The 21,041-nt window shown below is 40.7% G+C and overlaps 2 protein-coding genes across 5 annotated transcripts in view; both read right to left on the bottom strand.

The window, feature by feature from the left end:
• Positions 1-310: 310 nt before the first annotated feature.
• On the bottom strand, positions 311-5,269 carry prdm14 (PR domain containing 14). The gene is made up of 8 exons (XM_055037283.1): positions 4,678-5,269; positions 3,855-3,908; positions 3,620-3,780; positions 3,253-3,526; positions 2,961-3,163; positions 2,531-2,632; positions 917-1,136; positions 311-630 (listed from the first exon to the last, which is right to left on the bottom strand). Exons 1-8 carry the CDS (start codon positions 5,267-5,269, stop codon positions 455-457), a joined length of 1,782 nt encoding a protein of 593 aa, XP_054893258.1. The 3' UTR covers positions 311-454.
• Positions 5,270-8,062: 2,793 nt separating this feature from the next.
• The window catches only part of ncoa2 (nuclear receptor coactivator 2), a 69,002-nt gene continuing 56,023 nt past the window's right edge, over positions 8,063-21,041 (bottom strand). The window contains exons 12-22 of one of the 4 annotated variants that reach the window (XM_055037249.1): positions 18,088-18,286; positions 17,815-18,015; positions 17,183-17,392; positions 16,715-16,844; positions 16,403-16,562; positions 15,640-15,930; positions 15,117-15,197; positions 14,624-14,873; positions 13,576-13,753; positions 12,991-13,156; positions 8,063-11,255 (exon numbers count right to left, since the gene is read on the bottom strand). In XM_055037249.1, the coding sequence (XP_054893224.1) occupies positions 11,244-11,255; positions 12,991-13,156; positions 13,576-13,753; positions 14,624-14,873; positions 15,117-15,197; positions 15,640-15,930; positions 16,403-16,562; positions 16,715-16,844; positions 17,183-17,392; positions 17,815-18,015; positions 18,088-18,286 (1,878 nt within the window). In that variant the 3' untranslated portion in view covers positions 8,063-11,243. Of the gene's footprint in view, positions 11,256-12,990; positions 13,157-13,575; positions 13,754-14,384; positions 14,874-15,116; positions 15,198-15,639; positions 15,931-16,402; positions 16,563-16,714; positions 16,845-17,182; positions 17,393-17,814; positions 18,016-18,087; positions 18,287-21,041 lie in introns of those variants that run through there. The other 3 variants (XM_055037251.1, XR_008606458.1, XR_008606459.1) reach the window with 3 other exon arrangements.

Raw genomic sequence — 21,041 nt, 5'->3', positions numbered from 1 at the left:
ATTTGTCTCAATAAAATTTCTGTGCAGTTAAAATAACTGATATGCTGCATATGCATATTTTTAAATGAACCAAGAATCATATTTCTTTTTCATGCAATCATTTATTTTCACAAATGAAGAAAAAAGTAAAGCTTGAAAAAGGGGACCAGTGTTGTTGGTTTGCTTTTGCTTGTTTACATTGCAGACGTCTTAAAAATAAAACACATGTATGTATTAAAAAGGGAAATGTAGTTTACATTAAATGTAAGAAAACAAAAACAAGAATGTTATTTTTTTCATAATAATAATAATAGTAATAATAACACCTAGAGTGACTAAACCAGACTATTGTGGAGCGGTAGCTTTAAGCAACATAATAACATTTATACATTACATAATTAGATGCCTTACCATTTAAATAGTTGTGTTTGGATTTAAATAAGGCTGCACAATAACCAGTCTTTTTCTTGGTTGTCTAGTTCCAGGGCCTATAGTCAGAGTTTAAAACTGTTAGCCCGGTATAATTTGGAAATCTTTGCCCAGTTGGGTTCTTCTGTGGTTTTTGGATTTCCTTCGCTGGGAGGCCGGAGTGGTCCTCCAGTCCAATTTCCGAAGAAGAAGAAGAAACAGTGAGCGTGTCGATTTGTGTCTCTAGAGGAAGAGAATGCTATGAATTATATTTTAGCAAAAGACGTATCCCTAATTTCCACTTTTAAAGAAAAAACAAAGAAGCAAGCGGGTTTATAAATTTCTAGTAAAAAATACACTAAAACGATCTCGTTACTGCACCACATACTGAAACTCTGCCTCAATTTAATTCAGCTCTTTATGCTTCTGAGGTTTCCTCTTCCTTTTTTTTAAGCTACATTTGTTAGCCTTAATATGAACGAAAACAAAAATAAGCAAACCAATTTGCAAATGAAAAAAATATTCTTACTTTTGTGGATTGACTCGTGGTATTTTAGCTCCTGCTCCTCCAGAAAGGAAACCCCGCACAGCTCGCACTGGAACGGCTTGTCCCTGGCGTGGGTCCGGCGGACGTGGCTGTCGTGGGCGGCGTGGGAGGCGAAGGCCTTCCCGCAATGCTTGCATTTGAAGGGCCTCTCGCCGGAGTGCTGGCGAATGTGCGTGCGCAGAATACTGGAGGCAGTAAAGGCCTAAAAGAGATAAATTATAATTATGAAAATAAATAAATAAATAATCAAATACTCTGTTTTTATGACCAACAGGCACGTGAAGGGATTTACAACAAATTTATTTTATGCTGTGAATTCAGAAAAAAAATAGAATCGAGAAACGAAACGAAAAGTTAACAACTTCGCACTAACGTAAGTAATAATAATAATAATGAAAAGCCTATATAACCTCGCGGGACAAAAGTCTTTGTGAAACATCTGGCGATAATTGGCCTGGAAGTGGCTCCGAGGCGCGTGCCTTTGGCGCGGAACAATGAACCAGGGCGCGTGCCGAAAGCGCCTTGAAACCAGGAGTCCAAAAGGTTTCAAACATGGAGCTGGACCGAGACACCCGAGGAGAACTTCACAATACTTTGTGAGCATTTTCTCAAATGCAACGTATTTGTGAGTATTTCATTTTATTAATATTATTGTTTAAAATATAAAAAAATATATTGCAGATAGAAATGAAAAGAACATGGCGCTGACATGTAAAGTCTCTGTGTAACTGATATGGCTTAAGCCTTTACCGAGGTGTATATATATATATATAAGTAATTTATTTTTAGCTTGCTTTAAACCTGACAAAATGCCACTTCTCAATATATTATTGTAGATTTTTTTTAAATGACGTCATAGTTCAGAGTGAAAACTAAATGCGGTGTTCATTTTTTTTAAGTGTAGCATTTTGTTCACATCGTAAATCTTTCTTTTCCCTTCATTCTTCCACACCGCATAGAAAATGTCATATAGGCTTTTAAATGATTGGCATATACTTTGCATATTTGTATACAGAAAAAAAAAGGTGGAAAATGTGTAAGAAAAAGGTAAAGCTGGTTTGAGTGACTGAGAAAATGCAACTGTCATAATAAGGAAGGGGGTGAAAAGTGTAGATGTACAAATTCTGAAAAGCACAGATCCCAAACAAAATCACAAATAATGAAAAAGAAGGAGCAAAACTAATAAGATCAGACCAATTTCAATTAAAATAACTGGTGTATAGTTGATGGATCACAGCAGTGTAACAGAAATAATTAAGGATAGTAATGTAATTTATTCACAAACATGGGTGCCTTCACACTATGCACTATTATAGGCCTTTAAATAAATGATTTACTTACTTTTTGTTACAGTAATGCATGTGGATTTGCTTGTTCTTTTATGCCAATCTTTTGAATGTTGTCTTTTTGGCCTAATTTTTATTCATTTATTTATTTATTTATTTTGTGAGTAGCTGCAATCTGACAGAATGCTCAGGGTAAACTCTGTAATATTTCTGTGTCTTTGAACGACACTAATTATTTTTAATTTAGTCCAATATATCAACCTGTTTATTTCTTACCTTGAGCCAATAAACTGAATTGACCTCATCTTACCTTGTTGCAGTAGACACACTTGTATGGTCGCTCTCCAGAGTGGACCCGCATATGTTTGTTAAGACTGGAGGACTGGGAGAAACTCTTCCCACACACGGAGCACTGCGCATGAGACATTTAATGCATTTAATACACTTTACCAGAAGAAGAAGAGAAAAAAAATGGATTAAATGATTTTAGTGAATATTATAATGTGCCAGGAATAGTTTCAATCATTCAAATTGCATAGTTTGCAAATAGTTAATATAACATGTCAGTTTTTATTTGACCAAATAATATGAGAATGAAATGTATTATTTATCCATTGCCAGATTAATGTGCCGCCTCCCTGACTCTTGGGAGCTGTTCTTTCAGCACCGACATCAGCGTAACACAGATGGTTCAAAAACCGTAGCGAAATGCGAGCCCACAGTGTTTGAGTTCACTCTACCTTGTGAGGTCTGTGCTTTTCGTGCACATGCAGGATGTGGATCCTCAGCCTGTCCCTCTTCTCGAAGGATCTGTTGCATAGGTGACAGGGAAACTTCCTGTCCCCCTGGTCGACGCAGCGCGTGTATTTCAGGTGTTTGTCTCGATAATATTTATATGCGAACACCTTCCCACATCTGTCGCACTTGAAGCCCTCCCCTGAATCTGCAGAAAATAGAAAATACTTCTGTCAGTGGTTTGTAATGCAGATCAAGTGAAGACAGAAAAGCTCTGGAGAAGCTGCAGATTGAGACCTTCACTTGGAGAAACACTGTTGTTGTTGTCCTCTCTGGAGTCCTTCAGTGTGAGAGGGATCCCAAGAAACTGTGCGTAACAGTCTCCGTACCAAACCAGAAGCTCCTGGCCGGGTGTGATCTCCTTGCAGGCTTCATAGAAGATCTGACCCTGGACCTGCACAGCGATCAGGTTCTGCTCCTCGGGAAACCGAGCGCACTTCACCAAAGACATCCAGTTTCCAGAAGCGCCTCTGCCGTCCACAAAGTGACTCAGCTGGCCGTTCTCAAACACCTGGAGGAGAGGAGAGCAGAGGTTGACGTTACTGTCAAACGCGACGCAGCAGTTGATCGCAATATGTTATTTTCAAAAATACAACAGCTTCACCTCCCACATTAGAGTGTTGTCGTCATATGTTTTTATCTCACTGGTGTTCACAAGTTTTCCTTGGAAAGGTCCAAAACGCGAGCCTTTGGGAATGCTGACCTTATCTGTGAAAATTCCACAGTGGTAAGTGTTTCCCCAGGGAGCCTGGAGGACGATCAGTCCTGCAACACAGAAACGGTGTTCAAAACGCCTCATAACGTAGGATTAGAAAATATTATAGATGGTTCTGTCTTACCTTCTGGGAGCTCAATAGCTTCTTTGTCCAGTAGGGAAATGGAGGGATCAGAAGCTGAGAGGATAACAACAAAGGGAAAAGCAGGAACAGACAATGAGTGGATGGATGGATATTTTAAAAATTATATATATATATATATATTTTATGAGAGATTGAGTAAAATAATTTGTATTATTGGTTTATTTATTTGCTTTTATATGCTGATATTTGTACTGTATGTATTCCAGTTTTATTTAAGCTAACAAATAAGTGACCATCTATAAAAATATACACTTGGCACATTTCTGATGTGTTGAATTATGGAATTATGAAATAATGAAATTGCATAAATAATAAAATTGTAAAACATAGAAAAAACGTTTTGTTTAGTAATCCACATATTAAATTATTTTATTACTAATTAAATAAATCGTTCTCTTTATGAATCATTATATAAATAATTATTTTATTTTTTTCAATGTAATGTTTTTATTACAGGTTCATCAGAACGATAACGTATCTATATATTTATGTGGAGTTTTTTTATGGGATTATGCTACTTTTGAGCTTAAATCAATAATTTATTTCAGCAAACACTTAATTATTTATTAAATAAATTACTGAAAAATTCATCAAATTAAGGATTAGCTTTTTATTTTTTTAATGTAAAGATAGAATAAGATTTTTGTTTGAACTGTCGCCTAAATAAATATTTGTCAAACGTGTTTATTGGATTGTGGCCCTTGGCCCTCAAAGGGGGAAGCAAGTTTATTTGAACTATTTTTGTCCATTAAAATTGTGCATTAAGTGGAAAATTGCACCGAAAATTCAAAAAGCGCCTCACCTAAATTTTCCTGCAGCGTCAGTCCTGATATCGCGTGGCCCCCGCTGTTCTCCTGGCCCCCAGAGTAACCATAAAGCACCATGAACAAGTCCTCCTCGCTGAAGTTAAAGGATGCGACCCTTTTCTCCGGAGACAACTCGACGGTGCTCGGCCGACACAGACTCTCCTTGGGCGGTGTGTTGCTGGAGGACTTGGCGGACGGAGACGGGACGCTGGACGGGTTGCTGAAGTCCGATGACAGCGGACCGGCGGCGTGCTCCGTCACCACCGCGGCCAGCTCCTCCGGCCTGTGGTGCAGCGCGTGTCCGGGAAACAGCTGGCTCGTGTACGGAGAGCCCGACGCGCTGTGCGCGCTGTGGCCGAGGAATGGAGCCGCGCCTCCGGGGAACCCGAGGGGAAAAGACGCCCGGGCGTCCGACACCAGCCGACCGAGCGACTTGAGCGGGTGGAGGAGGGCGTGTGTCCGGGGGAAGAAGTCCATGTAGGGATAGGGGCTGGGGAAGAATCCCCGAACGGGACTGCCCTTCAGCATCTCGGCTTGGAAGCTTTTCTCCTTCAACATTGCGGGGACGCTGGAGACGGACGCTGACATGAGCGCGCAGAGCGTGAAGCGGGGAAGGATTCTTCAGGGGATGTAGGGAAGAGAAAGAGGCGAGTGTTAAAGTTTAATGCGTTTCATCAATGGAAAAAAAAAGACAGGCGCTTGATTTTATTTGGGCATGCTTCCGTTGCATTTGTTTACATAAAGTACAATTCATAATTCAGATTTTTTTCTTGTCTTATCATATTCCTGCATGTCGGGCAAACTGCAGGATTCCTGTGCAGTTTGTAATGCAGTGATGCATTTGAATTCATTTTCAGGTATGGATAAGCAGAGAAGAGGGAGCATATTAAACAGGATTTATTCTCTGCCCCCTTGTCGAAAGTTGTATATCTCTTCTCCAAACCAGCAGGTTTAGCCATTTTAAACTCTTCTCTGCGGGGGATTGACTGCGTGAAATTCACAAGTAACTATTTTTTTTTTTAGTTAAATGGACTAAGGAAGGTCCAAGAATTCCTGCCTGTAAAAGTCTGGAATTTAATTTGAATTGCAGGTTTCAGTGAGTGTGGGGGAAAAAAACTTTTATTTTCTTTGTTTGAAATTCATTCAATTTATTATTCAATTGGGTTTTTTCTGTTTGTTTTTTGCAGATTGTATCCACCATTCAATTATATTCAGCTTGGGTATTTTCACTGGTTCAATGTGGGCTGAAAAAGGGCAGAAATTCTAGTGGACATTTGAAGACAGCCGTTCAAAAAAACAAACAAAAAAAAAAAAAGATGGGCAGCCGATTTTGCAATATTTCCAGCTGAGAGGTCACACACTTCACACAACTAAACAGCAGTGAGGAGGCCATGAAGGAACCAGTAAATAGAGAGACAAACCAGGGTCATGACACCAATCAGAGAACAGTCGGTCGCAGCAGAGGTCAGCATTGATGAAGCATTTAATGGACCTTAACGTTTCCCGAACAATAATTTACTGAACAGTGGGTGGAGGGTCTGGAGTTGGCGTGCGTCATGCTCCGTGCGTAAATCGCAGTTTTGGGTAAACGACAAAAATAGATTTTACGCGATTCAAGAATCAGGAGAAGCAAAAGAGTTAGAAACCCGTTTTAAAATACAATCGAAGAAAAGCTTACCAATCGCAGCCGTTTCAGGAGGTTTTATCCGTCATCAGAGCCGAGCTTCACAAACCTAAATCTGGACGCGTCTCTGGTCATCTGAGGGCACCTCAGATGACCAGAACTCAGGATATCCGTGAGTTCAGGTCCGCTGAAGATGCTTCACGGCGTCTTCCTCTCTCATTGGCTGAGGAATCCGCACAGCCTCATGCATCTTAATTCATCTGCGCAGGACAGCCCACTGAGTTAATCTACACACGATTTCACGCGTTCTTTAATTTCACAGTTCGAACATTTCTATGAACTAAACGAGGTCTCGAAAAACATTTTTTCTTTCAGTGCCATACCTTTTTCTTTCACGCACTCTGGTGTGCTCAGACGGAAGAACACGGGAGTATTTCACCGACCACTCAACGCAATAAACACTTCTTTAAATTATTCACCCACCTTGCAGCTTATATCCCTTAAACATCGCAACCTCACCCAGTGATCTTCTTACTTTGCTTTTCTCCACCTGGGAGCCGTTTCGTACTCACCTGGGCAACCGACAATTGAAGTAATCTGCAGTCATTTTCTAGAATATATCCGCGCTGTAAGGAAGTAAGTGTAAGTTGTACGACTCCAATAAGCGACGACAGCGGGAGGTCACTCTGTTATTTGATCAGGGATCATAATAACTTTAGATTTGAGGCGGTTATGGTCTGGCTGCAACGAGTCAATGCCAGCCCCTAGTCAGAAAAAACTATACAATGAGAATATCATCAAAAGTGCAATTCATATCACTAGTACAATTCAGAAAGGATATCCGTGCATTGCATCTATTCGTTACCCACCTATATTTCAAGTGGAACTGACAAGGTGTTGAGTTTAGCCCAAGTGATCCAACAGCAGATGACATGGCTTCCCGTTAAGTCGCAGACTGGGAAACCTCCCACTGGACCTCTGCAGCTTGGATTCCACGTGTTTTCTCCCGACGCTTGGGCTCTGACTTTAGATGAAAGTTATAAAAAAAAAACTAATAATAAAAAATACTTTCATCTCAAAAGTAGTATTTTGAATTATAGCCCAGATAGGCCTACTGGATGCTTGCTGTAGTCTCCACTGAACTCTTAAAACTGGCTTTTCTTGTGCGCTTTTTTTCTTCCACTCAACTTCCTTTAAAATTTTTGCAAACAGCAAAGTCAGTTTCATTTGCAGGGAACTTTTGTCTTTTCCTCCTTGTGGAGGGAGTCAGTAACTGTCAGCAGGACATCAAGTTGTCAGTCTTCCCCACAGTAATCATAGTAATATTTATGGATTTAAAATATGTACTTTGGCTTTAAATAATTTAATTTTTAAAACAGATCTTCTCATTAGTTGTAAGCAACAGATATCAAAACACAAGAAGTCTATAATGAGTATTTTTTTTTCTTACATGATGCAAAAAAAAGATATGCTAATTCAATGTGTACATATATACTTTTTAATTCAAGAGGACCAAGTTCATATTTATTAATTTATGATTGTTCTGAAACCCAGCATAAGTGGCGTTGCTAATTAAGCTTGTGAAAAAAACCTTTCTGTACGTCTCCCTTTATGCAGTGATTTAAGTGAATAAAATTGGGAATAAATTCATCTATAAGCCTTTAAACATCAGGGAGAAGGAATCCAAAACCAAAGTAAAAATTTTATATATTTTTTAAGTTACTACCAGCGTGAAATAAAAGACGCAAACAGCTAAATTATGCATTAACAGAATTCTTTATTTACAAGGCAAATAGCATCAGCGAAGCCATATTAGTTCACAACTTGCATAACTGTGGTTTTACCTTCTCTTATATATCTAATTTTGCATAAAACACTCACACGCGCACGCACGCACCCACACACATGCTCACACACAAACACAACCGTGGGGTAACAAAGGTCAGATGGATGCAGGTATACAGTGCGACTCGCGGACGACGCAGAGAAACAAAACGATAAAAAAGAAAAAAAAGAAAACAAAACAACAGTGATCTTTCTTCAGAAGAATCATGTATAGTACATATTGCTTCAGTATCTCTGTGTATCATCTTTTCCATACGACAGTGAGGAGAGGACGAGCCCATCCCAACTTAGAAGAACAATGATCGTGGTTGTGTGGGGAGCGGAGTGACCCAGTTTTCAGCAGCGGAGGAGAGGTGAATAGTGGTGCGCCCATTCAAATACTGTACAACCAGTCATTATACAAATTTATACAGACAGCAGTGTAATTTACAAGAACAGGACGAAATCTAAGGCAATATGCTAGGGTGTTTAGCATTTCAAAGGTTTGCATCTTAGCTCTAAGAAACCAGCAGACGATACAAAAAGGGTATTTAAAGTTCTGCAAAAGCAAAGGTTAAAGAGAAGAAAATATAGTGTGTAGTTACGTGGGTCCAAAGTCTGAATAAGAATTTCTTTTTTCTTTAAGAAATTCTTAAAAAAAAAAAAAAAAAAAAAAAGCACTGCTACCACATGGCTTTAAGTTCTTTTCAAAACGCTGACAATCTTTGGAAATTTGCAAAGGGCTCTGAATCCTTTTAAAAGCCTATTTGAGAAAATGGCTTTTAAAGGCTTTATTCTGCATGGGTGGATTTTACAATCAGAACAGCATTTAATGGGGAAGAAAAACAAAGTATGATCTCCTGTAGAGTCACGGCCACCAACCACAGGGCGAGCAGAGTGAGTGTGCAGCTTCTACGCTTACACGCTCAGGTGTAGAGGCTGCACCTACACCTACCAACTTACCAAGATTTGGTCGAAATCTTGGTAATTCGACCAAGATTTCGAATTAGATTTTGAAACGAGAAGGGAAAAAAAAAAGAAATGCAGAAAAGACCATGGTGTGACAACAACGACAAGTTAGGAAAGAAAGAACAATAGGTCTTCAATGACAATACATTCAGAGTGAATCTGGTTTATGACGAACATCTGCATTTAGATCCTGCTCAGTGACATCTTTAGGAATTTTCTGTCTTATGTTTTTTTTTGTTTCTGTGTGGGCTGGTTAACTAAGAGGTGAAAGAAATCCAATTGAAATGTGAGGAATCATTTGGCTTGATCAAAGTCTTTCCTGGGTAAAATAGTTTATATAAAAGTTGCTTTTTTTTTTTTTCTTTTTCTTTCTTGAGGTTAGAGAGGATGATTAGCTTCGGATCTCAATTCCCTTCTGGGGAAATAGATCAGCATGTCATCAGCGAACACTTTTATACTTTAATTGCCTGAGGTCATAAAATATGGCTAAGTGTCTGTCAGAGCAGGTGCAGTCTTAACTCTGACCTCTGCAATAGAAGAAAAGGCTGGAGGAAGAGAGGGCTCATTTCGATCACGAGGGGGGAATAAACTACCTCCCCTCTGCAGCTCCTCCTGCCCCCCTCAGATGGCTGCATAATTTATCAAGAACGCTGTGTGTGTTGGCGTGTGTGTGTGTGTGTGTGTGTGGATGTTGACTTTTTCTTGGTACAAACTGCAATAGAAAACGGCGTTTAATACTGCATCCAAACGCAGAGCAAAAACGTTTGTTTTTTTTTTTTCCTTTCTAAATTCAGGAAACTGTACAAAAATTACAAAAACAAACAAACAGAAAAGGATTCTCAAGTAATTATTGCTTGTTTACATCACACCCGAACAGTTTGCACCTAGCAGCTTGAACGAAGCAGTTTTCACTCCAGACGACAAAGAAAGCACACTTTTTTTTTTCTTTATAATTTTGAGTTAATGTATGGCTGTGAGGATTTTTTAATTTATTTATTTTTTCCCACTTTTTTGTGTTCTATGCTAAAAGGCAGAAAAGCAAGCCATAATCTGTACACTGTATACACAGCACACCCACTAAGAACAACCTGCACCCCCAGTCCGAGTCGTACCAGAACATCAGAATGTCAGGACTTCACAGAACAACAATAACAAAAAAAAAGCACATATAACTGCTCTGCTTTAAGAGAGGCAGTAGTGACCAGTAAGGAATAAAATAAATAGGAAAGAAAAGTTTTTTTTACTCATCGGTATGTACAATTCATTTTGAACCATATTTGATTTTGACATCTTCTGAAACAGCTGGACCAAGATTATAATCTATAATTCAGGTGATTAGAAGAATCTTCTTAACCATTACTGTTAAAAACGATAAAAAGTGCCTCTTTCACACTTTTAGGAATCTTCTTGCTACAAGGATAAAGAATCATCTACAATAATTAAAATGAATCTATACAGAAAAATAAAACTTAATTTAATACACTATATAAACCTCTTGACTAAATTATTCTAATAATAGAATTCCACTCAAATCATTTTTCTGCAGTGTTTATCCAGATCAGTCCCCCGCCCCGCCCCGTCTTCAATCTACATATTAATTTTCATAACAAGAAAAAAAATACAAATAAAATAATAAAATAAAATACAGCAAAAAGGCAAAAAACTGACTGAGCTCCGTTCGTACTTGTGAACATGACCTGGGAGTCTCTGCTGCCGTTTGAAACCCATGAGGAAAAGTCCCAAATGAGTGAAGAGAGAACGACTCGGTTCTTCTCTGAGATGAGATTGTAGATGGCCGCTGTCCGCTGAGAGGAATACATTCAACACATCCACTGATGCCCCCTCTGCTCCCTGAAGTCAGTGTATCCCACCAGGAGGGCCCTACAGTAAGTCACACGACGGTGAATGCGGCTGGACGGGCAGGTAGGCTGGCCTTCTGCTCACTCCTGTGTCAGTCCGGGGCCCAACGGGTCAGTTGGGGTGAAAAGGGAGTGAGCGGGGAAGGGACAAGGGGCTCAGGACACGGCCCGGCTGGTCCAAGGGGCCGTCGGTTACTTACGAGTTTGTGTTTTTGATTCTTAAAGGGCCGACGCGCTCCCTGCACCAGCTGATCGCTGAGGTTCGTGTTAAGAAGCTTCAAAGGGGTCAACAGAATTTCTGTGGAAGAAATGCAAATATTACTTTATGCACTTAAAACAACTGTTCACAGAGTACCAGCAAGTTTCATTAGGTTAAACTTCAGCTCCTGTGTACATAACGGATCCAAAATTCTTAAAATTTCTCAAATTCAAAAAATTTTCTTAGAATTTCACCTACTTAGAAAGTTTCTCACAAACCAGGTCAGGCTTTAAAAGAGCTTCTAACGTGGCAAAATATAAGGAATGGTGAGGAGAACTTTTCATGAGCATAAGAATGCCTTAAACCTCTTGCACTCTCAAGTGGACGGTCAGGGAGAGCGAGGCAGATGTCACGGTCGGATGACGGGAATGCGGTGTGGGGTGCTGTCAGAATACAGCACTAACTAGGGCTGAAACGATTATGGAATGATTCAAGTACCTGTGATTTTAAAATTCATCTTGATAAGTTATCTGTGAGCTTCTTCTTTACTAGCTTAAGTAGCTACTACTGAAGAAGGGAAGTTTTTATTCAAATGTTCATCACAATAATCAATTATTTGATTACTAAGATAATCGTTTACATAAGAAATCTAAAAAAAACCTGAATTACAGCAAAGTACACATCATTTAACACATTTTATGGAAAACATAGATGTATTTAAGAGTGTTTAAAGGATTACATTTTTATTGCTAAATAAACCTCTGAGCCTTGAACTTCTCTAACTATAGGAGTTACAAAGCATGTTGGAGAACACCATCATGCGTAAAACCAATAGAAGAAAAACACAAATGCACGCACTAATGGCTCAACAGTAAATAATTGAAATAATCTAAGTGCCAATATGTTTTCTTCTATAAACCGGGAGGCGAGGTAAGTCCAGTGACAGACACGCTGCTTTGTTGCAACATTCTGGACAGCAGGCAATCAAACAGGAGCACTGTAGTTAAATATTCATGGATCTTTACGGGCTTAAAAGCATTACGGTCAACAGCATCGCAGATACACAGCCTAACGATACCAGCGAGACAAACGCAGACAAATTAACTTGCTGGGCATTAAACGAGCGGGGCGCAGCAGCAATTGAGTGATGTTGTTACACGAAACATGCGAGTCAGTGAGTAATGTCAGCACCCTACATAAAAGTGTAACTAAATGGTCTGACTTTAAAGTGCCCAGTTACATCACTGCCCTAAAAGTTGGGAGAGAAGTAGCAGAACTTCAGAGGAGTTACGTAAACTATGGAGTAAATTATTCACCACGGGGCAATTCAATGAAAGAGAGCCAAACACAGTGCTTAGAATAACTCAAACAGAAATACGGAGATGAATGTAAAAGAAGTCAGGTTTCATCTGGGTCACGATTGTCAGATTTCTAATTCAGCCGAACGGTTTTAATCCATGACACAAGAAACAACTTTAATGGTTTAAAAAAAAATGCAAGAACTCAGTGCAAAAGTTTTAATATATTGTGGACTCTCACAAATCAATCACAACTAATACCATCCCTGAAATATTTTTCAGGGCTTGTTAAAAATACCTTAGACATGATTTAAAACTAATTAAAAAGCTTTTGGAATAATAATAATTTTTTGGTGTAATTGCTTCTTGAATCAAGCTCATTCGAGGAGCATGGTTTTCAGCTGCTACTACCAGATACTGTACATAAACATTTTTACTCCCCACAGAAAGTGACAAACCAATATCTACATTTAGACAAATAAGTGGAGCTCCAATTATATCTGAAAATTTAGCAGAACGTCACTATAAATATTCACCTGTTCTTGTCCCATGGAGGGCAAACCGGGTGAGGACCCCGACGCCATGGATGTGACGCTCATCTGGCTGCTCAGCTGGTTGCTGAGGCCCAGGCTGTTGCCGTTGTAAATGTTGCCGCTGTTCTGTTGAGTGAACTGCGGCGACGCCTGCTGCTGCGAGAACATGCTGGGCAGAGGAAACGCAACGGAGGCCGTTAGCTTGGATTGTCTGAATTAAATGTGTGCGCATGGATTTTCACAAGATAAAGAAAATAAATAAAAAATGCAGTACCAACATGTCCCAGAATGCACATAATAAATAAATGCTTGTTTTTATTTTTGTTTCTCATGCTTTGATAGTTAGAAAGAATAGAAATGTACGTAAATTGGTTAGAAAGTCACTTTTTAAACAGATTTCACAGCAATCTCAGGAGATTTAGCAATACACTGATGCATATCCTCATAAAAAAACCCACTCAGTTTAACCTCTTATATAATAAGCCATCTATAAATTTCAGAAATCTGAAAGCACTGAGGTCCACAAACATGAACTCAGTCTTTACGTTTTTACAATCGCATTCAGTTGGATGCCCTGGTCGTCCTCACCTGTTGCCTCCCATATTACCCTGTGGCCATCCGTTCATGTCAGGGGAACCCTGGAAAGCGGCATTCTGCTGGCCCTGCTGCATCATGGGGGACTGCGTGTGCGCCATGCGGGGGGAAAGCAGCGGGCTCTGCGGCGTGCTGGCTCCGGGAAAACTCCCGTCTGCCTGTTGGCTCATACCTGCGGAGGACCAATTCAAACACGTCAACCACACCCGTTCCACAGAAACCAAATATATTTAATGTATTTAGAACAAATGCAAGAAGAAGAAGAAGAGTGTGCTGTGACAAAACAGACGAGGTATACAAGAGTTCTCTGTGTTTTAAGGTGGAAAAGTCTCGGCATTCAGGGTCAATTACAGGCAGGTGGAATTTTCTACATGCATTTTAACAGAAGAGCGAAGATGGAGATTATTTTTAAAAAAGGTGAAATCTCAAAAAGACGTAAATCTGGTAAATGTCATTAGATAAATCAGGTAAAGAACGGCAAACTATTCAGAGAATTCATGGCCAAACTGGGAGGTGGTTGGGTTGATTTATTGACCTCTGGCTCCATCTTGTGGAGTAGAAAAGCATAACTTGGAGATCATTTATAGGTGTACTGAGTAAAATATGCAGCTTCATTTGTATCAGTTTATGATGATTGTGATCATCAATGCATGAAATTAGAAATCTGGCATACGGCATCAATTGGAAGTGACGCATTCCAATTGATTCACATCGACACACACAAACAAGTGCGCACACACACACATATACAGCGTTGTTGGGTGAAGTGTGCTGTTGGCTGGCAGGGGGAGGGGGAGCAGTACCTGAGTTGGGAAACTGAAAGGCACTGTGCTGCATTTGGGGGCTGAGTACGCCCACATACTGTCCGCCCATCATGTTTGTGTTTCCCATCATCATCTGTGAGGAGGAGGAGGAGGTGGAGGAAGAGGAGGTGCCATGCAGGTGGAGCTGAGGGTTGGGGGGCAGAGAGGGAAGGCTGGGGGAGAGAGGGGAGGAGAAGGGGCTGGTGGGGGAGGTGACGAGGCCAGGCCTGTACTGGTACCGTAGCTGGGCGGGTAAGGGAACTGCTGGGGGGCGGCCTGGGGGTTCCTGGGGTTGCTCATGCCTCCGGCCATGTTGGGAGGCAGGCTGAGGCCCTGGGCCCTCATGGCTATGCTGCGCTGCTGCTGGACCTGCTGGGCCTGCTGCTGAACGTGTTGTTGCTGCTGCTGCTGCTGCTGCTGTCGCTGCCTCAAGTGGTTACTGAGCATCTCCCGCTGACGCTGCGCCAACATGTGAGCATTGATGTTTCCCTGGAAACAGCAGGAAAAAGGAAATGTCAGAGTGACGTCGAGAAAATGTCAAATGTAACCTGTTTCACAAATGCATATCTGTGGATGCAATGTGTCCAAGTGTGGAAAAAAATATAAGGCGTATGAATATGTTTGCAATATACTGTGGTATCTTTCAGTCTTTAGTTTATTGTGAAGTATCAGGAAGCAAAATTAGTAGATGGAACATGTTTGTACAGGAATGTTACATGATGGTGGTTGTACCTGGCTTGGGGCACTGGCTCTTAGAGGTAGGTTCACATTTGACACGCCAGTCATCTGAGTCATCATTGGTTGACTTTTCTGCTGGAAAAAAAAAAGAAGCAAAACACAAAAACACATTTAAGCACAAATAGAAAGAGTTACTGACTTCCTCTTTAATTTCTTTGAATTTAGCTTTTCCTCATTCATTTTTAAGTTTTACTCTCAAATCAACAGCAGTACATACAAACTACCATATGAATATGCCAGGTTTAGCCATAAGGGTTAATTTTCATTTCTAGTCCAGGTCAATGGTGAAAAACAATTGGCATGAATGCACACAGACCATATTTAGTGCAAATTACAAGAAATTGGTAATAATGGTAATAACAGCAGCAAATACAGAAAGATCATTAAGAAGTCTAAATATGTGCAATCAGGGGCTTCAAATTTGTCAGCCTATAGAGCGATTAGATAACTCAAACCTGTGAGTACAGAGTCGATCAATGGGCTGCATGTTGTTTCATGTCAGGGTGGTGCAGCGTACCTGTTGCGACTGAAGCCGGTGCTGGAGTTGCAGCCGTAGTGCGTTGGGCTGGTTCGGGGCGACCCCGCCCGGCCTGAGTCCAGGCCGCATTCTCATCATAGGGTAGCCAGGCCGGGGGCCCATCTGGCCGGCCATCGGGTGAAAGCCGGGCTCCTGCATGGGAGGGCCGGGAAAGCCCCTCGGCACCATGTGAGAGGGCGGCGGGGCGAATTGCTGCGCGTACATTGGGGGCTTCTGGTCCAACATGATGGTGGGGTCCTGGGGGAACTGGTCTGGTTCCAGTGACTGGCTCTGAAACAGTAAACAATCAACATTAGTGGAATATCTGTAAGAAATTGGAGCAAAAAAACAAAAACAACAAAATTACAGCACTTTGGTAAAGGATTCAGTAACCTTTACCTTTTTCTAAAATATTGTCACAAAACAACCTCAAATGTTATTGTAGTGTACTGTATTAGGAATTTACAACCTGAACACCAACCCGTCTGCTGTTTTTTAGTCTACAAGACGCTCTTTATTCACTAATGTTCTCTATGAAACTTCTGAAGCCTTCACAAATTAAACTGCAAACAGGTCGACTCTCTTTACTGATAAGGTGATGTTTGAAGGTAGCTGGTTGCACCAGATTTTATGTAGCTGTATTCTGATTTAAAAAGAGGCACAATACAAATGCACAACAAAATATTTCGACTTATTCGATAATATCTATGACAATTCAAGTTGTATTATTACCCTTGTGAGAAACAGTGTTAGAAAAGCTCACCTGTTCTACCAGGGCGGGGATGCCGAGAGCTCGATCGATCTCTTCTAAACCATCAAAATCTTTTAGCGCCGAGTACAGCTGGGACATCAAGGCCCCTTCATCTACTGCGCTCCCTTGATCAAGACTCGGATTGCAGAGGAGATCGTCCTGCTGTGCAGGTCTGTGGAAAAGGAAACAAAAATACCTAATGTCCACTTGAATTTCAGAAATGTTTGGAAAAAAAGTGTTTACATTTATGAAAATTCCCAGACAGAAATGCTACCGGCTTCTTTTGGGAACAGGAAAGCAGGTAATTTGTGGTTAAAAACGTACCTGTTCTGGTTTACAAAAGGTGTCTGATCGATTGGCATCATGCTGTCCGGCCAGGGAGCTGTCTGATTGGGCGGAGCCTGCTGCTGGGAGAAATGGTGGCCGACCATATTAATATCCATATCAACTTGGGCTGAAAGAGAAAGGAAGAAATATTTGGGTCAATGTAATTATTAGAGAGATGCCCAGATATATTTGTTAATATACTTTTACAATTTCTCTTTCACAAGAGCAAAAAAGGTAAAAATGATGGTTGTAAAACAATTCACCTGCTACACCGTGACCAACCACAAGATGGCATCCTTTACAACTCTGATGAGCTAGTAAACTGAGGGGGTGAACTGAGGTCTTCTTCATGCTACTTAAGCAGCTTCAAATGGGCGATACTATGAACTACAGATTTAAAGTCTCTGTAATTCAGCTTTGTATTTCTGCACCCTCATACCAAGACGTTTTTAAATTGGCTCTCACCATTAGTCATTATTGGAGACTGCAGCATCGGCCGGGGTCCTGGCTGGCTGTTGGGTCTCATCGGAGCGGTGCCGGGCACCATCCTACCCTGCATGCCTCCTTGTTGTCCCGGAGCAGAAGCTCCAATAGGAGGTGCAGAAGCTGGACCGGTCCATCCCTCCGACTGCTGCTGCTGCATGGCTGGCCGCGGACCACCTTGTGTCATCAACCCTGTGGGAGTGGGAGGAAGGACAACGACGCAGAGAAAACAAGTGGTGAGAAAACGGCCTGAAAAGATTTTGGGGAATGTTCTCTGTAAACATATTGCAGTGGTCTGGGATCGATGTGAAAGGGGAAATCTTTCGTGAGCAATGCTGGAAGTTGCTTGGGGAGGATCGATATGCGGGAGACGCAGTGAGAGAAACTTCGCTGGTGTGTGGGCGACTATTTCCTGTCACAGGAAGTGAGTCAGTGTGTCATGATGTTGATGGGTTCGGGTGAGAGACACAGAGGCAGAAGGAAAAGTGTCTAATCGGAATTTGGAATCAGCCACAAGTGTCACAGTTCAGGACTACAGTTGTATTTTTGTTTTTTTATGTTGGACCATAATAACATAATTGGATTTGACTTGAAGAGCTCTTGTTTAGACTTACCTGCATTGCCCATACCAGGCTGGCTGGGCATCATGCCATGACCTCCTAACATGCCTTGCTGCTGTTGCATTACAGGGTATGGGCTGTTGGCCCGTATCGGGTACTGCAATGATGGCTGCTGTGAGGGGACATTCATGTCCAGAGAGACACTCCTCACTGGTAATGCCCTGCCTGGCTGCCCTGGTCGGATAGCGCCAAAGTCTAAAAAACAAGAATGAACAGGCTTAAAAATGTTCCTGTTGTCCCCCCCTCCCGAGTTTGAGCTCTACTTACTAGTTTGACCCATGCCGGGTCCGAGGCCTCTGGATTGCTGCTGCGCCGCCATGGCGGCGTTGTTCTCTGACATCTGCAGGATGTCATTAAAGATGTTCTGTTTGTCCATGGGACTGGGCAGCGAAACTGGCCGCTGCTCACAGAAGAGCTGCGACTGAGAGCTGTGCAGGTCATTCAGGATGTCGTCAAGCTCCGATGACTATGAAAGCAAACAGATGAGGCATGTGGGATTCTAATTAGAAACTGATTAAAGCCAGACATCCATGTACAGATACAAAACGTTCTAATGAACGTTGGACAAGATGTTCGACTGGAGAGGTCTGCTGGAACGTCTTCTGTAGAGACACCTGATGCTCAGATGACAAAGAATCAAAGTGGACTCAAACCAAAGAATCTGGCTCTAGCTAGTATGGTGGTTTTGCATCATGCCGTCACACTGCTTTAAAGTTCAAATTAACAAAGGCAGTTTTGGACAAAAGAGCAAATGTTTTATTCTCAAAGAATCCAGATTTTGAGTTTTGTTTCCTGAAAGTGAGACTGAGGGCTTTATAAAGCTTTATAATGCACATTTAAGGCCTACCTGGTATACTAAAACAACTCAAGTTATCTTGCTTACCCAATATTTACTTGCTTAACAATTGAAGTATAGCTATGTTTCTTATAGTATACATAAAGATTCACACAACGGTCATTCCAAGAAGGTCAATTGCTGAAATGTCTGTTTCCAAGCCAAACTGTGTTAATAGATTTCTTTTTTTCCATAGTGAATGAGCTGGCAGAGAATGACAACCACAAATATTTCAACTCCCTTCATAAACAACAAAAACAAGTCTTGGTAGGAGAGGAAAGACTATGTTTTGGGGAAAAAAAGCTGATGAATAAAAAAAAATGTGTGAATAAATTGAGGATGCAAAATATTTAAGATGCAGTATGGAAAAACACTGGTGTGCTCGAGACATTTTAGAGGCCAAAACCGAGATGATCAAATTAAAGGACTTTCACAATCTGAAACCCGCCTGTTTCAGAATCCAAAATGTATGATAATGTAGAGTTTTTCAACCAGATAATGGAGTAAAATAAAGAAGTTTAAGCAAAGAGCTAACCACCACTCAGGGCTACATGTAAATACAAAAGGAATATCATCTGATGTGACAAGTTGTTGTAGCTTTCCACAAGCTTTTATCTTCAACAAGGACAAGGCCAAGGTGGGGAGAGAGCTTTACTTGCTCAGTGTCGGGAGTTAAGGGTCAGGGAAATAGTTGCCGTTTTTAGAAAATATCTGCAGCCTCCAACAGATACTCGGTTTCCAGATAGTGGCGGCCTCGTGGAGCCACGGCACTGATAAAAAAAAACAAAAAACGAACAAATCATTCCTAGGATTTTTTTTGTATTTTCATGTACTTCTGGCTTTTTCACTCATCTGAAATGTAAAATTAAAAAGGCCAACAGGATGTTTGCTTTACATAAAAGATGTTACCAACTTCTAGCCGGGGGAAGACAGAACAGCAAGATGCAAACATGCAAGATGAAAACTACCTTCATTTACCAACAATAAGATATATCAAATCACTGTCAAGCTGGATGAGATTAGCGTACTAACAATATCACATGGATACTGTTAAAGCTGTCGTATGAGCTGCAGAAACATGATCTACCCAGTTTTCAGACTATAGGTCTCCTGACAAACTATTTCATGATGACCTTTCATTTGCTCCTGTTTAATATAAACTACTTTTATTTTGAAGGGACAGTTTATTTTGTCATAATATATAATGTAATAATTATACTTTCGCCTGGAAAACAAGTGATAGACAATTTTCTTAAAATTCAATAGTATTAGTTGAAGGCTGAGCTGTAAAAAAGAGAACAAGAGAGCAAAACAAATGGAGAATATATATTTTTAATGAAAACTACATTGAAGCAAACAGATTGGTCATCGATTGATCAGAAGTTGAAGGAAATAGTCTTAAGAACTTAAAATTTGTGCCTGTCACAAATTTGATGTCATTTTCTGTCAAGCATGTACAGCATCATTATGGCACACAGCTTTCTGTCTCTGAGTGAGGAAGGATTGTTGAACTACACAAGTAAGGACTCTTGTTTCACTGCATCTCTACATCTTGGCCTCCAACAGCACAAACTTCCTTTTGTGTTGCTGGGTATTTTCGTACTGGGAAATATTTCATTCCTAAGTTTATTCTCTGGTCCAAAGGATTGGAGTCTGACCCCAGATAACCGAATTTAAGTCAAAGGCTGTTAAAAGGCAATTGAGCTCCAGTACACCAAAAAAAACCTAGATCTCGGTTCGGTTGAAGTGAACTCTGGAGCTGTTCAAATGCACATATGAATGCCAAGTGGACTGGAGACCTCCTCAAAAGCAGGCCCACATTTAGCACTAGCGGGAGAAATGGTTTGTGGGTTGTTTTTGTTTTCAGTCAGAAACAAAAGAGAAATCCTACTACTGTTAAACTCGGATGCCAACCCATTTTTGTTTTCATTTTCTGAAGGAGGAAGTTGTGCTTTGTCTTCTTCAAAAGTTTTCCTGTTGTTTCCTTCAGTGGTTCTTGGTGCAGCACCACCACATGCGAGGAGGCAAACTGGTTTTTCAAAGCGTTTGGTTTGTTTGGCACAGTGCAGTGTGAAAGCAAATCACACCAGGTGAAAATGAAACAAATGTAACTTTGGTCCCCAATCAAACAAGTGTGAAAACACTAAAAACTAGCTACATGTTGCTGTAGCTTTAGCTTCAAGGCAGGTACTATTTACGAATAGCTTAAACTTTTAATCAGCCGATTAATAACCCATTTTAAATTTAAATAAGTTGTATAAGAAATAGTCCACTCTGGTTTGCGTTTTACTCCCATTTCATCTTTTAAAAATTTTAAGTTGAACTTTCAACCTGGTATTAGTCCAATGGCACAAAATGCGAGTACCAGCAAAATGTTTTTAAGCTG

This window comes from Poeciliopsis prolifica, unplaced genomic scaffold (genome assembly GCF_027474105.1).
Source record: "Poeciliopsis prolifica strain line A6 unplaced genomic scaffold, Auburn_PproV2 SCAFFOLD012, whole genome shotgun sequence".
Lineage (NCBI taxonomy): Eukaryota > Metazoa > Chordata > Actinopteri > Cyprinodontiformes > Poeciliidae > Poeciliopsis > Poeciliopsis prolifica.
This window is presented reverse-complemented; position numbering and strand designations above follow the sequence as displayed.